The 18,138-nt window shown below is 43.6% G+C and overlaps 1 protein-coding gene across 1 annotated transcript in view; it reads right to left on the minus strand.

Moving 5' to 3' along the window:
* SPHKAP (SPHK1 interactor, AKAP domain containing) overlaps positions 1 to 18,138 on the minus strand; it is a 116,225-nt gene that overhangs the window by 53,119 nt on the left and 44,968 nt on the right. Inside the window, exon 3 of the mRNA XM_084842029.1 lies at positions 14,622 to 14,732. Within this exon, the coding sequence (XP_084698155.1) occupies positions 14,622 to 14,732 (111 nt within the window). The remainder of the gene's footprint in view (positions 1 to 14,621; positions 14,733 to 18,138) is intronic.

Here is an 18,138-nt window from a genome sequence, read left to right on the forward strand (position 1 = left end):
TTTCTCTTACTCCACAGGATTGTCATGAGAGATCATGCCCAAAGCTTGAGGCAGACTGCTCTCAGATTCTGTAACAGAGAGCAGCTGAACCACTAGAGACACTGCATATCAGCATTTGGACTTCAGGCGAAGTATGTACCTGTCATGAACTTAGCTCTGGCTGAAACTTGGCTGGAGTGGTTTTAAATATAGAATCTAATTTTGCTGAAAAGTCACTCAGGTGGTAGCAGTGGGGCGGGGTGGAGAGTTTAGAAATGAAAAGGCTCATTGTGGAATGAGATTTCAGAGAAGGTGACCTAAGAAGATGGTGTGCACATAATACTTAAAGGCATATACGGGTAGCAGTACAATGGTGGATAAACATGTTTGACGAGGTGAGAGCTAAAGATGACAGGAATTCAAAAACAGCTGGTTTACCTTTGGTAATATCTCATGGGCCAGTTCAGACGTAATGTTTCCTTTTCCCTTCCCTCCTCTCCTTCAGTGCCAGTTTTGGCACTTCTATCATGGTTAGTTTACACTTTAAAGCATAGTTTTCCATTCCCATTTTGTATCAGGTTAGTAAGCTATGATTAAATCACAGTTTCCCTGTTCGGATGTAATGGGATACTGTGGTTTAAATTCAGCACAACAGAAGCACCGCGGCAGGAGCACAAGGACAAAGGGGAATGTGCTGATCCAACACTTGTTCTCAGCTTAATAAACCATGGTTATTAAACTGAGATCACTACATCTGAATTGGCCCTTTGTCTCCTATTTGGTGCTAGAGCAACTTCCAAGTATTATACTTTAATGAACCAGTAGGAAAGTAGACCTTATAGTTTTGCTTATGTTTACTACCGAATTTCAAAATACTTTGGAGAATACTGCAGTGGTAGGGTAGATGAGGATGAAAAATGGAGCAACTATATGACAGCTAAATTGAAATTTGCTTCCTGGATTGTAAGGAAATACCAGAGTTTGAATTATGGGGTGGGGGAGGGGTAGTGATGTAGGTTTCCTGTAAAAATTTCAATTTACAGTGCAAACTAGACTAATTTGCATGTGGTGATTTTCATTGGCAAATTTTCTGATGCCCTAAAGCAGCCTTCCCTAACCTGCCTCCTCCAGATGTTGTGGGCTTCAACTCCCATCAGCCACAGCCAGCATGGCCAATGGTCAGGAATGCTGAGAAGTATAGTCCAAAACATCTGGAGGGCACCAGGTTGGGAAAGACTGCTCTAGAGAGAGATCACTTAGCATGTTTACTTTACTTGTATTTAGCAAACAAAGCAAAAAATTACCCTATGTTAATTCTTTTTGTCAATGATGTTTAGGTGTTTTCTCATATAGTTGCAAAGGATAATCACTTGAAAAACATTAATTACAACTTTGAAACTGCCAGGCTTGCCTAATATTGTATTTTAAATTGGCATCCATTTGTTATTAATGAACTTATGAAATGGAAAATGTTCAGTGGAAAAATAAAGCACTGGAAAAATTTCTGTGGAAAGTCACATCAGAGGAGGAGCAGCCCCCACCTTTTATGACAGTTTACATATATTCCAAGTTAGAAGCCAATGAGACCCCTCAGGCCTTCCTGGCTAGATCTTCCCAACTCCCCCAAGTCTTTTTGTAGCTATGTGCCTAGCTGAGAAGGGCAGTCCGGTCTCCAGCTCTACCTGTCTTTTTAAGTCAAGTGATCTATCCAGCTCCATCCATGTTATGGTCCAGGCAGGGTCTGTCTTTAGCTAGCTGGCTGGCTGCCCCCTCCCCTCATGCAACTGTTTTGGTACTAGTTATGTGGGACATAAAAGCAAACAGGGGACATAAAAGTATGTAACAGATTACTGAAAATTCCGTTTTGGAATTAATGGAGTGGCAGGAAAATAGATCCTGCCCAGAACAACATCAGACTCGTCTCAATGTTTCACTATTCAAGATGAGTGCATCTCTGTTTTGCTAATCACCCTATCAGCAGACATTATTAGGAAGCTGATACACCTTCCTTGGAAGATTCTCTGTTTTGTAAACCTGGAGGGTTACTGCTACAGGGGACTCCCCCACTCCCCTCTTTTTCTTTTTTTTTTGGTAACAGGAGCCAAAAAATAAACCATATGAGAACACAGGCTTAATTCAGCCATTTCAGTGCAATTAAGCAGGAATAAGAGGCAGTTGCTTTTGAGACATTAAATGGCTCCTTATATTTTTCCATAATTAAATGTATTCAGTATGAAGAATTTGCATAGCACGCTGTAGGAACAAAATCAGGGGTATGGCTTATGATGACCAGTGGGAGGAATTCTAATGAGTGGAGATCAACTTGTGGTTTCATTATGCCTCCTTTCTCCCATTCTTTCACCAATATCCTTAAAAATAGTATTGCAAAAATCATTTGGCAGTTCATGCTAGTAGTTCCAGCCAAAGCTGCTCAGTTCTGTGGCTTGATCATTATACAACCCCCTTTTATAGTTAAATACAAGTGTACATCAAATGTTGATGGATATACAGCAATGTCACATAAAGCATTTCCATGTACTTGTCCTTTGTTGCGTTAACCATGTACAAAGGCTTCAAGATACTGCCTCTGCATAAAGAGACTGCCATGAGCATAGCTCCTGAGTAATTTAAGAGCACTGGAAGTTACTGCAAGATACAATTGTATGCAAAATTGTCCACATGCACTCACAGGACTTGGCTGTTTTCTCACTGCTGATGATCACTGTAACTGTGTCTTTCTTCCCAGTTACAGGATATTTTTATGGCTGACTCAACCATGAGTTATGGATAATTGATAGGCAAAAACAGAACTACCACGCCACAAAGCTCTCCTAATCAATTCATATTCATGCAACGCTGCAACTGGCCCATGAGCAGTCTCTATTCTACTGAACAATATGGCTCTTAGTAGACAATAAATGACTCAAGGGTGACTTATTTAAGCAAAATGTGTCAAGTAGGAAATGTACAGCACACTATTCGGAGAGAATAAACCAAGTCGCTGGAAGGTATTCGGACTAATTATTCTGAAGAAATTGACGGAGTGCTTCTCTCATGGTAATTTTCACAGATGCCAAAATGTGTTGGCAGAAAAAAGGCCCCCACAGCTACAGAGTGTAGAAATGAAAACACTGGATTAAGTGATTTTTAAAAATTATCTCACAGAACCATGCTCAGGGGAATGGAATTGACAATATCGTGATGAAACAAGAGACATTTTGAAGTTTCTCTTGGACGTACTTCCAGAACCTTGATTTCATTTACAGAGTTTCAAGCCAACACCGTATATTGTGACAGGAGGAGAGCCAGCCAAGTGTGATATCTGGGGTGGAAAAACCTCCCTCTGTGCAGTTCGGGAGGCAAAAAATGTGGCACCTTTCAAGTGCCTCTTAAAAGTGCACCTTTTCACCCAGGCTTTCCCTGGGTTGTAACTGCTGTTGAGTTTTACTTAGTTTTTACATGCTACTTTTACACTTTTAAAGTCTTATATTATATTTTATCATGTTGTATTTTATAGTTTTAATTGTTGTGAACTGCCCAGACAGCCTTGGTTGTTGGGCAGTATATAAATGTAATACATAAAAAAAAAATGATTATGAACATTTTAAATTGTTAATGAAACAGAGATCTGTGCTCTCCGCTGAGCACGGCCGGCACAAGTTCCAGGCTGCCCAGCTGGAGGCAGAAGAAAACTTTGGCAGCGCAGATGGCCACTGCTTTCATTGCCTGGATCAAGGCAGCTCAAGTGATCAGGTTAGAGTGGCTACAAGATTTGATGATTTTGGAACAGTTCCACCTAGTCCTCCCTGAAAAATTGGGTGTGTGTGTCAGCAATTGAACATTGAAGGGTTTTGCAGAGGTGGCACTCCTGGCTGACCAGATGGGGGTTTATCGTCAGTAGGACCTGACGCACCTGGTGTTCGTCAAGCGCCCCCATGGGCAATGTGGGGAAGGGAGCAGAAAAACCAGCTGAAAAAGGGTGCTCAGGCGGATCCTTCCCCAAGGGAAGGAGCTGCAATGGGCAAGGGTGTGTGCGGGGAGGTGAAGGTGACTTCTACCCTTCAGGCATCTGGCTGCTACTACTGTAAAGAAGAGTGATACTTGAAGTGGAACTGCCCCACGTTGGCCTCAAAACAGCAAGGTGGACCCACTGTCCCAGGTGTGTTCCCAGCTGCTGCCACTGGCGGCCCCACCAGTCCCTGATTCGTCAGACTGGACTGACAACAGTGGGGAAAGTGTGACCGATCCTGCATGGAGATACCAAGGGGGCTCAACTTGTGTCTAGTGGTGGCTGGTGAAGATGGCACGGCATCTGTATTGAGCAACCGGAAAGCTCCTGCCACTGCCACGGGGCTGCTCAATTTCAGTGGAGTCCATGGAAATGCTGTGAACTGATTACCATTAACCGGGAAACAGTAAATGTTTACAGAGATTCTGGGACAGATATGATTGCTGAACAAAGATTTAATCCATCCACACCAGGTGCTAACTGGGTAGACGTTTGCAGTCCCAACAGCTCTCCCACCATTAATGCCCCCTTAGCTAAGATGGAAGTGGAGTATAAGAGTTGGTGTTGTGAGTTAGTAGTCATCACCTATGATCAGGCCGCCTGGGAGATGCTTATTGGTAATGATTTGGGATTTTGCATGGCTCAGATCCATGTTATTACCAGGAGCTAAGCTAGAGGGGGCACCTTGGAGGGAATCGAGCTGAGCCAGTGGAAGATGTGAGCTGCCCAGGGGCTGAGGAAGAAGTTGTGCTGGCTACAGATTGGGCCAACCATGAACAGCAGGGTTCCTTGAGTGTAGGCCTAGAGGGAAACCAGGCTGAGCCAGTGGAGGATGTGAGCTGAGGAAGAAGTAGCCTTGGCTAAAGATTGGGCTTTCTAGGCTTTTAAGGAGGCCCGCCTCAGCAACCCCTCGCTCCAGAGTTGTCAGGAGGAAGCAGAGGAGGCAGCCAGTCCATCTGGGATTTTTTGGAAGCGGAGTCTTTTGTATCAAGAGTTTATACCAAAAGCTGGGGCTGAAATTTTACATCACCAGCTGGAGGTCCCTTGGAAATTTCAAGCAAAGGTCTTACAGCTGGTTCATGAAACTGCTGGGGGGAAGAGGGGACATTTGGGAATCTGGAGGACTTTGAGTTAGCAGAAGTTTCTACTGGCCCTTAGTGGTCACTGGGGTAAAGGATTACTGCAACTCATGTGAGAGTTGCCAAAGAGCTGGGTCCCTAGAGATCATCCACAAGCACCTCTGCAGCCTTTACCTGTGGTTGATACCCCCTTTGAGAGGGTGCATATGGACATTATGGGCCCTTTCTCTCCCTGCACCCTCTCTACAAAGACAGGGAAGAAGTTCATCCTCACTGTTATAGATTTTGCTACCAGATATGCTGAAGCAGTGTCTTTGTCTAAAGCCCTGTTATCTGATATTGGTGAAATGGGAGGGCCCCCTAGTGGTGAAACAATAGCTTAGCACTAGGATGCTAAGCTTCCCTAACTCCGCTTGACAACCCAAGGTGTACCATGTGAATATGATGAAACGACATGTGGAGTGGGAGCATGTGGTCCTGTCCTTGGCTGTGGATAAGGCATAGGCCAAATGGTAGATCTGCTGGAAGACTGTAAACAAGAGAGGGAGTTAAGGGAAGTGGCACTGCCTGCTAGCCTGACTTCTGAACAGCAAAATCAGCTGAGAGGGGTGCTGGCAGAATTTCAGGCTATGTTCTCCAGTACCCATAGGTGCACCCCTCTGGTCTGCCACTCTGTGTTGACTGGTGACTGACAACCCATCCGGTGTCTGCCTTTTGAGCTACAGGCCAACATGCTAAAGCTGCGAGAAATGTTGGACCTGGGAATAATTCAGGAGAGTCAAAGCCCATGGTCCTCTCCAGTGGTGCTGGTGGACAAAAAAGAGACCGTGTGTGTGTGTGTGTGTGTGTGTGTGTGTAGACTTCAGAGGACTGAACCAGATTACCCAGGTGGATATTGACCCTATGTCTAGGGTTGATCATTTGATCGAAAAACTGGTGAGGGGTCAAGTACATCTCGATGAATGATTTAATCAAAGGGCACTGGCAGGTTCCCTTGGATGAGGATGTGACCCTGAATTTGGCTTTTGTCATGCATGTGGGCCTGTTCCAGTTTACAGTGTTGTCCTTCAGTTTGAAAAATGGCACTGCTACATTCCAAAGGCTCATTAATGGGTTGCTAAATGGGCTGGATGAGCTCGCTTGTGCCTATCTGGATGACACTGCAATAGTCAGCCAAACGTGGGAGTCCCACTTTGCCCATTTATGCCGAGTCTTCCAATGTATTCAGGGGCTGATCTCATGATGAAATGCCAGTTTGGCTTGGGGGGGGTGACCCATGTGGGGCATCGAGTGGAGTCGGGTGGGGGGCAGCCTGAAGTCTTTGGAGGCCAAAGTAGAGTCCGTCCAGCTATGGCCTATCCCCACTACAAAGAAACAAGTCCAATCCTTTTTAGAGCTGGCTGGGTGCTATTGACATTTTGTACCACATTTTAGTTCTTTAGTGCCCCCACCCCTCCCCAACAGACTTATGTAGAAAATAGCAGCTGGTAAAGGTACAATGGACTGAGAGTTGCCAACAGACTTAGAACATAAGAACATAAGGGGAGTCATGGTGGATCAGACCAAAGGTCCATCTAGTCCAGCATTCTGTTCACACAGTGACCAATCAGCTGTCCATGGGAAACCCACAAGCAGGACATGAGTGCAACAGCACCTCCTGCCCATGTTCCCCAGCAACTGGTGTACATAGGCATACTGCCTCTGATACTGGAGGTAGCAATAGCCATCAGGATTAGTAGCCATTGATAGCTTTCTCCTCCAGGAATTTGTCTAATTCCTTTTTAAAGCCATCCAACTTGGTGGCCATCACTATGTTTTGTGATAGCGAATTCCATAGTTTAACTATGCACTGTGTGAAGTAGCATTTCCTTTTATCTCCTTGAATCTCCCACCAATCAGCTTCATGACCCCAGGTTCTACTATTATGAGAGAGGGAGATAAATGTCTCCCTATCCGCATTCTCCACACCATGCATAATTTTATACACCTCTATTATGTCTCCCCTTACTTGCCTTTATTCCAAGTTTTTGACGAGTTGAAACACCGATTAAAGCATTACCCAATTTTACAGGCCCCTGACTTTGAGCAACCTTTCATGTTGCAGACCGACACCTCTGAGACTGGTTTGGGGGCCATATTGTTGCAGCCTGGCCCAGACAGGACTTGCATCCTGTGGTGTATTTAAGTAAAACGTAGTTGCCCAGGGAGAAAATTCTGGCTACAGTAAAGAAGGAATACCTAGCCATAGTTTGGGCCCTGGGCAAATTGCGGCTGTACTTGTGGGGGTGAAGATTCCAGCTGCAAACTGACAATTCCCCTTGTGTTGGCTGTCCCAGGTGAAAAGTACTAACCATAAACTGCTACGATGGAGCTTGGCACTCCAAGGCTATGATTTCTCTGTGGTTCGCGTCAAGGGAAAGGTCAATGTGTTGGTTGATGGGCTCTCTCAGGCACATGCTATTGAGTAATGTTTAAGAATTAGCCACCCCTGCGAGGGAGGCCTATTTGTATTCAGTATGTGAACTGTTACTCTGTATCATATACTGCTAGGATGAAGTAGAGAGTATACTTCTTTTAAGGGGGATGGTGTAAAGAATTGAAGCAACTCCATTTTCCTTTCAGTAAAGCCTTCATGGGTCTGCCGCATCTGTTGGGAGCTCTTTGCCACAGGACAGGCCCTAGCTGGGAGAACAAGCATGTAGGCAATTCACTCCGTCTGGCGGGAGTACGAGTCTGGCTTATCTGATGACCCAGAATGTCTCTCACTGCCTCTGGCTTCAAGGCCATAAAATAACTCTTTTGTGGGAGGGAGTAAAGTGTTTTTAGCTGGGCTGGTGTGAGAAAGTGTCATCCCTCCTTTTGACCCCTCATTCTGCGGGGGGAGGGTGGCACACCGCGGACTGGTACAGTTAGGGTATAGAGTAGCAGAGGTTGATTCTGCCCCTTTCCGTTTGTTCTTGCCTTGCCTCAGGAGAAGGTGTCACTTCTGGCGCAGCTTATGAGGAAGGCCCATATGCAAATATGCATAGGTTGTCTAGATTTGTTTTTATATTTTAGCTGTACTGGGTTTCCAGCTGTCCAATACATTTCTGTAATCTCTTTGTAAACCAGCTTGGCATTGTAACTTCCAATTACCCCTTCCCCACTAATAAAGAAACTATCTACTTCTTAAAGTTGTGTTTCTTTCCAGTTTGGGTCAGTGCTAAGTCCAGTGTTACTCTGTGGCTGACACTACTAATACTATACACTCCTTGGCTTGGGAACTGGCTTGGTCCCTGATTCATCTGAGGCAAGGAGGCTAGCAGGCCTGGGGATTCCTCTGTCTCAGGTTGGTGGCAGAGGGTTGTGGGGTGGTGGGGGGTGGCAGCTTCTGCAGAAGTGGTTTTGTTTGAATCACATTTTTCCTCTGCCTTCCTTTACATTTGGTATCTTTTGGCACCTTGTTTTGATTTGACCCATTTTAATGTATTGTAAATGTAGCTGAATGTGTCGTCATATGTTTTTACAAGCACACAGGAAGGTATTCTATGCAGGTTGCTCTGATATACACACAGAGGCTCTGATGTATCCATGGAGTTCTGCACAATGGAACGCCATCCCTGCAACATTCCTCAGTATGGAAGGGAATGGAACATTTGCTTCCAGGAGCTTGGCAGTTTAGATTGCAGGTGTCATCTATAATTAAAAATGTCTGCATACCAGAATGCATATATATATATATAATTTGTTCTGCCAGGAAAAGGAGGTATTTGTGATTCAAAGTTGTCACCAAAGCATGAAATATTTAAAAATATTCAAAACAATTGATACCATTTAAAAAACCTGCTTAGGTTACAGTCCTATATAAATTTACCTGACACAAAGTCTCATTGAGTTCAGTGGGACTTACTTCTGAGCAGACATGTATAGGATTGCACTGTTAGGGTGTGCCTGCGTACTACAAACATGAGGGTACCAGTCAAAAACATACTACAGGCAATGCTGAAAGCCACTGGACTTTAACTCCCAACAGCTACAGCCAGCATGGCCAATGGTCAGGAACACTGGGAATTGCAGTCCAAAACATCTGGAAGACACCAGGTAAGGGAAGGCTACCCTAATAATACGCTACCCATGTTCTAAACTGGATCAAAAGGTGTTTGCACTGGTCTAAGGAGAAAGAACTATATATATTTCCGGAAGGCAGGAGTAGAGGAAAGGAAAAAAGGTTATGTAAAGATTAAAGACCAAAAACCCAACAACAATGAAAAGCAGGCCAACAAACCAGAAGATTGTCCCGTTAATAGAACGAAATCACAAGAATACTGCAAGTACTAGTACTTTCAATGATTAATTGAATTAGATACCCTACATCAGCCTCCCCCAACCTGGTGCCCTCGAGATGTGTTGACCATGCTGTCTGGAGATGATGGGAGTTGGAGTCCAACACATCTGATGGGCACCAGATTGGGAAAGACTGATCTACATGTTTCAAGCTGGTGTTTTCCTCAGACAGGGTAAGAGCTGGGAAAAAATATCTTCCATCTAAAACTCTGTAATACACAGAGCAGACCCTTGTAGCAAGCTTTTATAGGGTCTTCCTCCTTCAAACCCAAAGGGTGCCTTGTTAAGAAGCTTTGCCACTCTAAAATCCTTATTTCTCAATGTTATTCACAAAACAATACAACAAAAGCCAACATAAGTGGGGGAATTCTTTCTCTCCCTCTTCTTCCTGAACTGTTATATTTACTTTTAACTTGCTCATTAAAATGCTGCAAGTAGAAGAATATAAACATTCCCACTGAGAGCAAAATAGCTTCCTCCTTCAGACACTTACATGTAACTTGACAGGAGTGTTACATGGAGCAAACCACCTACACTCATTGTTCAGAGAGAACATTATTCATTTGAAATAGCACTAAGCCCTCAGATTAATGCCAACTGTTTCTGAGCAAGTCTATTCTGTCCTTTCATACCATATGAACTACATTGAAATGGTCATGCTTTCTCCCCCACCCCTCCAGCCCTTCTAAAACAAACGGCCCAGGCTGTTCCTCCTTGTTCCTCCTTCGGCTTGGGATAGTGAAAGGACATTACATAGAGTCAACCAAATAGCTCCCCTTTTGGCAGAGTGAGCCTGATGAAGCTCTTGATCAGCCTTCCCTTACCTGGTGCCTTCCAGATGTGTTGGACTGCTACTCCCATCATTCCCAGCCAGCATCTCCAAGTTGGGGAAGGCTGCTCTGGACCATTCCCTCCCAACCCCAATGTATGTATGCCCTCTGAAAGTCATGAAGCAGCAGATTACCACATCCCAGTCGTATAACGTTAGGCTAAATTTGCAAGGGCTAGGATTGGTGTTCCTGTACCCTTAATACCTGTGTAAAAGAGCAAATTTGCAGGTGCCGTTTATTGTGTCACAGTGTTAAATGGGTGAGAAAAGCTGCCGGAATCCCATGTTTACCATATTTATTACATCTGCAGCTGCCCTGTCCTGCATTGCATCTGACCATCCTAAGCTCTGCCTCCAAACCAAAGAGAAGACAACCTTTACAAGGAATCAAGCCTGGGTAGCCGCGACTTCTGCTCCTGCCAAACCCTTCAAGTAAAATCTGTGGTGTCCATGGGCTCCCACGAACAGTGGTGGGAAAGTTGGGTGAAGGGAAATTCACAGCCCTCCATTTCTACACCTCCCCCCATCCCCGCAAATTATGCCTATACCATGCCCTCATCCATAGAATTCTTCTGCAGATTATGAGCTACCTGCTTGTTTTGCTAGGGACACAGTGTAGCTTCCTGTTGTCCAGTCTTTTTTCTTTCAGACAACTTGTAGCACAGGGATATTAAAAAATCTCTACCAGTACACAGGCTGCTAGGCCCTGAACATGGGCAAGAGCCATTAGCCAATCTATCTTTCTTTCTGCAACCCTCTTATAAATTATGTGCACAGTCTAGCAATAATGCAGAACAGAAAAAAGTAAGATTATCTGTTTAGGTAACTGCCTTCAAAACATTACAAAACTATACTACTACTACAACTATTACTAACATATCAGTAATACTAATCTGCCAAATAATATTTAACAGATAAAACACATACATCAGTAATGTATGGAGCTGGGAATGAAATAGGAGGACCAGATGCAAGATAAATAAAGGATCTGGTACAGGGAAGAAACAAAGGTCCCACAAAGGTCTTTTGCCTAGAGCTCTTTGGCACATCTTTCAGGCAATAGGGAAGGTGGCTTCAGTTTCAGAATGGAGAAAAGGTTGTTTACTCCAAATCAAAACAAAGCAGGACTATCTGTTGCCTGCACAGGTCAGATGCTGAACATAGTCCTTCTTTCAGCTTCTCTACTCACATTTTTTCCTAGCTGACAAGATGGATGTCATCTCTGTCACTGGTTGCCTCAGGAGCTAAGTTTCTAAGGTCTCAGTTTAAAACTGTGACAGAGTGCCCTATTTTCTTACTGAGAAAGTCGCAAAGGCCGGGAGGACCTGCAGTCTAGGCTCTCAGGACCCAGACCATGGAAAACTGACCTCAAAGTAAATGCAGATTTGGGATTTCTCTGTGACAGTCCTTTCGCCACACCATCCCCCCCCCCCCCCAGTCTCTCTTCTAATACCTTAGCCCTAAAGCTGTGGCTTTTCTCCCACAGAAACTGTTCTGTGGAAGAAAGTTCAATCATTTAGGCTCAGGTACCTGAGATAGTCAGAAAGGTTGCAGTTATATCTAGAAAGGCTCAAACCTTTCCCCCTTTGATGGGGGGGGGGGCTCTTTGTGAGGAGGTTTTGTAACTGTTGCCTTAAGGTAACACACACCATATCCAGTCAGATTTCCCACTCCTACCCCCACCCACCCCAGCCTAAATGCTTCATGGAGCATCCACACTACTGAAAGGCCTATGCACATTTGGGCAGGAGCTCAAGAAAGAATGTAACTGAAACCTGGTGTCAATTATATTTCAAGAGCCCATAACTCAGAAATGTCCTGGTGGATTTATAGGTACATTAAAGAGTGCCCTTATGTTTAACTACCAGGCTGTGTCACCCAGAATCCTTTTCTTCATATTTCATAGCTACAGAAACAGCTGTGAATGTTTTCCTGTCATTACAGCTGTCTCCTTTTTGGTTTTGGTGTAATTAATTGTCACTTCTGATTTAAACTTAAAGAAAATATGCCAATACATATTTATGTCATGCATGCCACCTGCTCCCTTTTGTACAGTATGCTAATAATTAGCAGGGCACCATTTCTATATACACGACATTATTCAGGTCACAGTGAGCCCTGGACTCATGATAGCAGCACGTCATGCCAAAGCATAAGCAAGATTGTGCTGAAGTTTCCCTGGGGTTCCATTTCTAAGGGCTTTAGCAGACCACAGGTGCATTGCAAAGGCGATATCTTCAGATCCGCATCATGATACATATCAACCACCTGGTCCAATGGAGCGTCATTTATAGCCCTGCCAAACCTGGCTACATGCCCGGTTTTCCTAGTAATGCTTATCCAAGTTTCATATTTTTTATTGCTATAAGGATTGGTCAAAAAATGGTCTCAAAATACACTCTGAATAGCACAGGCAAATGAGCAACAGGCAGCAGTATCAGGTGAGGTTTTTAGAAACTTTTCTAAAAACTGAAATATTCCCCCCACACAACTATCCTGAATACATTCAGAATGCTATATGTTAGTATTGATAATATGTGGACTGCCACTTCCTAAGTTGCCACTTTAGCGGCTGCAGGGGTTTGTGCCACAACAACCAAAGCAGCATCCTCTGTATGGCTACCAGGGCAGAGCCATGCTCTAATCCACTAGTTAAGTCTCACTGAGATACTGAGATTGTATCTAATCCACTAGTTAAGTCTCACTGAGATACTGAGATACTCAAGAAAGGGCCAGGGCTTTGTTATTGCCACAATATTAAATTTCAACCATTTCTTACTTGGCGGAATATAAGTAAGCTGTTATAAAGACTGACTAGTAAGCTAGGGATTAGAACTAAAAATACCTCTCACCTAATAATAGCTTAGGTTCAAGGGGGGCGGAGTAGAACCGACCAAAAGACACAGAGGTGTTTTTTAAGGGGAGCCTGAATCACACTCACAGATGAAAGATAAGGGAAAAACTACATGCACCCCTAATTCCCAGCCAGAATGCCAGGAACTAGAACAATGCTTGAAAGCAAAGTAAGGGGACAAACAGACCTGTAGGGTGCACAGTATACCACCACTCTTCACTCTAATGAACATTTTCTTGCTCAAAAAAAAGGCAGCAAATGCCTGCTTTATGTTCATCATGTTATCCTAAAGTAACCGCACCTATTATTGCTCATAGAGAGCTAGCATGAACACACCATTAAAGAGAACATCCCTTAAAATAAAATAATCCAGGAAGGCAACGTTTCAGTTCTGTTCCACATGGCATTTTAAAAAGCATTTGTAGAATTGCTTAAGAAACTCCCAAGCCAAAGAGCCATTTCTCCTCTTACTGTTTCTCTATAGCCAAGGAGGAATATATATACACATACATACATACATATATGCCAGTAATGTTAGAAAGTGTAAGTCTTGTAAGTATGCACTGCTATACAGACTATACTTTTTCTACAGTATATAGGGGAAACTGTAATATGAGAAGCAGTCCTAAAAGAAATGTACAAAAAAGTTCAGGGGGCCCAGAGCTAGAGGCCACTATCCCTGTTTCACCCTGCCAGAAGCCCCATTACTGATACCTTTTCCCCTCTTGGGCTGGTCTTTTCTCTTTAGATCAGTTCCACCTGCCACTGCTTCTCCTATGGTGTACCCCACTACCTCTCACTGTTTTCCCATCTGCAAGCGATTCCATTAGTTTTTGCAAGATGTCTTTCTTGCTCACACGCCCTTCATGAACAGTCCCCATCACACCTACTAGTCCTTTCCTTCCATGGCTTCTATTAACTCCATCACTCACTATTTCCTCCCCTCCAGTCCCCCCTCGCCCAATCAACAGACCCATTATGCTTTCACTTTCTCCCTATCTCAGTCCATGAGCTTTGAGTATAGGCTGGTTCTGAAGCCCTGAATAGGAGAGTGCTGCGACTGATTGTACCACCTTTTCCTGCAGGGTGTCTCCATATGGAGCAGCCTTCCCCAACTGGGTGCCCTCCAGATGTTTTGGCTACAATGTCCATCATACCCAGCCACACAAACCATTGGTGGGTGGGGTGATGGGAGTTGTAGTCCAACACATCTGGAGGGCACCCAGTTGGGGAAGGCTGGTGTTCAGCCTGGCTCACTTTGAGGTGTTTCCACATTCCCTGCCCCCTGTATATGGCATATGTGGGAGGAATCACATGGAGGAAAAAATGCCACCAATTCTTGTGTGAGTGAGTCCTCCTGACAACAGACATCATATATATGGAGCAGAGTAGCTTACTTTCTTTTTGGACTGGTTAAATAATTGATTGGATTTTTGCTACTAAGAAGTGATTTTCAGTAAATGGATTCACTGCCAACTTTGCTCTTCTATCACTGCTCGGAGTGCACATTTCCTCTTCTACAAGGGCTCATTTCCCTCAAGGACTTACTGAGGTGTAGTTCTTTTCTAACTTGTCCTCCACGATGCCAATTCGGCATGGTGTCTTCTGATTCTGGAGCCAGTAGTCTGTGGATTCTAGCAGGCTGTTACTGCAGAGGACCTGTAGAAACAGAAGATTTTCATAGCCCTTCTTGCAGTATAATCACGATGTCTGGACACTTCATCTGATTCACTGCAAGTCTAAGGGAGTTTTTTCTAAACAATTGCACTTTTGGTCATCAAGAAATTTAAGGTGTTATGGCTGATTTCCTTTTTTTGTTTTGAACCAATTAATTGATTACCTGAAAAAGATAAATTATTTAGTTAAACAAACCATTGATTGGTGTTACATCTGAACCCAGCCACTGTAAACAGAAACATGGGGAGCCTAAGAATCAACAGCAGGTCTATTGCTTGTTCTATAAGCAAGGAGGTCAGGTGATAACCTAGAAATAAATAGGGCATCAGTCCTTTTTAGCTGATCAGGAGAGACTAGACGTTAGCAGGTTAATGGTCTCTTGAAGAACATCCTAAAACAGGCTGAGATTGACTATGATAGAGAGCTTCGGCTATGGGCGGTATAGAAATGTAACAAATAAATAATAAATAAATAATAAATATGCCAGTTGAACAGCTCTCCAGGAAGGACAGCTGCCCTCAAGGCTACTTGGTGCATGTTTCATGACAACTGCCTTGGCCACATTGATTGTGAGGATAGCCTGTTTTGCATTAGATAAAGAAACAGACTAAAAAGACAGATTAGACTATTCTGGTAATTACATACGCTGTTGCATTTTGTCTGAGTGCAGCCATTGGGCTGGTTTGGATATACTGAAGCCAAGAACAAGCACCTGCATGCTCCCTTCTTGCCCGTTCCCTCCTCCCATTCACACTGCCTTTGGCGCTTGTATCTTGGTTACTTTAAACTAGAGTTTCTTGTTGCACCCGAAATGGACAACTGGTTTAATCTTGGACTCCAAACCATGATGTAACATCATCCTGGTTTTATATTGTGGTCTGGAATCCAAGATTAAACCACAGCTTCCTGTTCTGGATGTGATGGAAAACTCTGGTTTAACCACAGTACAAGCCCTGAGGCCAGCAAACCAAGGAACAGGGGAATGTTTTGGCAAGGGGGGAGTGCGATGACACACCATTAATTTCTGGCTTAATAAACCTTGTTTTCATCTGAACCTAGAATTTGCTGTCAGCTCCATCTTTCTCATGTTTTAAATTGGCTTGTCCAACATCTGGCCAGTCTTTGCAACAAAAGCTCTTTCTATTTTCAGGGATTGAATACATTGGGTGGTATCCAATGGGGTGATTATATCCCCACCAATTCTTTTGTGTCCCACCAATTCCCTTCTGAAAGTGGTGCCCACTCCTTGAGGAACAGAGATTTAGTGCTTCCAGGGTCAACCTGAAATTATTGGAAATGCTCATTTCTGGAACAAGGCAAGTCAGCAGAACTCACATAAGCAGGTTCCACTAGTGTTTCTGCTCATTTCAGGGCTTCCTTTAGGAAGTGCTAAATCTCCATTGTGTAAGCGGTGGGTCCTGCTTGTGCAATGGAATTGGCAGGACCCACTGCTTGTGGAAGGAATTGGCAGGGCGCAAAAGAATTGGTAGGGTGTAAGTGCCTGACTGGATACTGCCCACTGATCCTAATCTCTTGGCTGGACATTTTTTTACCACATGGTTGGATCCTGTCCAGTTCATTTTTGCAAAACTAAATGACGAGTGCTCAGCCCCTATATTCTTAAAGCAAGACTTTCTACAACATGTGGAATGCCACGTAATAAACTTTGCTTAAAAATTCAGCTCAATATATTGTGTTTCTGCAGAAGAGATTTTCTAGTTTAGCATACACAACTGCTTCCCTCCACCTTTTAATGACGTTTTTCACTGAAATGCCTTTTTAAAAAAATTGCGACATTCAATTGTAAGCAGTCACACCACATAGATGTTTGGTGATAAAGTATTATAATGAAATGTGTTTATGATTCCAAGTTCTGAATGACAATGTGCCCTGCAGTGTTGCAATTTGAATGGGGAACAATTTGCCGTTTCTTAAAAATGTGTACCATTAACACTAGATGAAAGTTACATAAAAGCTGCAGAAAAAAAACATATGTATAAACTGTGATGAGAAATGGACTATCCACAGTAAGGGCTACAGAATAAGTCATATGATGTCAATTCCCCCTCTTTGGGCGTTTTTCTAGTTAAAAGGCCATTACATTATGAAGATCAGTATACATCATATATGTCTACTCGAAAGTAAGTCCCATTGCGTTCAATAAGACTTGTGCCCAAGTAAGTGTGTATAAGATTACAGCCTCACAGTGTACATATTTATTCAGAACTCACTGAACTGGTAAACATGCTATCACCTTGATTGGCAGAAGGCTTAGGATGACTCTTGTGTGCTTAATACAAATAAGCAAGTGATAACTGCAAGAAAATGTTGCAGTGTGGAATGTACCTCTTCTGGATTCCAGTCAGGCACCCACACCTTTTCCCATTTAATTTCGTTTCATTCCCTTCCCTTCCCCCTCTGTTCTCTTGCGCCAATTGTCAGTCAGCATTCTGGGCCCACTAAATATGCTCTGGCAGCTGTTTTTTGGTACTCCCCACCCCACACACTATGGATTCTTTGTCCAAAAGATTTTTTGTACTTCTGCAAACATTGGGGTTTCCCCAGGCCTGCTGATACCTCCCCTCTTGTATGTTAAGAGATGCATGCATGCAAAGTATTTATTTACAGAAACACAAGTTTTAGTTTCGTCCAACACCACACTGGAGTCTTAGCTAAAAACGATATGTATCCACTTTCCCTTTGAAAAGGAGCCTGATACATTGGGAGAGAAATCACAGTGAAATCTTGGCTTAATAAACTGAGGTATGAATGAGACTTTTGGCTGCACACAGCCCGTTTGCCTCTTCCTCTGCAGCAGGAGAAGATAAACCAGGAAGTCTTCAGCTAATATAGTTTCCCATTTCATCCAAACCAAGAAACGATGGCCTGATTCACATGTCACAGTAAACCAGATTTTTAAAAAAGAAATCCTGGCTTACCGTGAGTAAGCCACCATGCCGGTACATGCTGCTCAAATGATCCCTCTTGGCTCCTCCTGCCAGTGGGATCAACTAAACAAGCCAGGGAGTTTGTTTAGTATAACATCTGAATCAGGAACTCTGTTCATAAGCTGAGTTTTGTCAAGGGGGAGACAAGCCAGAGTTCTCAGTTTGGATGTCAGGCTAAACAAGCCACTATGGTGTAAACCAATTACAGGAGTAATAGTAGCAGCAACTGGAATGCTAACTGAACCCCCCCCCCCCACTTCATAATGTTATTCATTATTTCCCTGCGAGTGTCTGTACTGAGCAGCGTTTTCAGATTAATTTCAGGGAAGCAGCAATTTGCATGGACCTACATGTATTAATTCATGTAAATGAGTGCCTGTTTAAAATAGGCAATCACCTAACATGGAAGAAAAACGGTCAGTTATTCATCCAATCATGGT

This window comes from Heloderma suspectum, chromosome 3, assembly GCF_057233095.1.
Source record: "Heloderma suspectum isolate Gila_16-S chromosome 3, 16-S_ref, whole genome shotgun sequence".
NCBI lineage: Eukaryota > Metazoa > Chordata > Lepidosauria > Squamata > Helodermatidae > Heloderma > Heloderma suspectum.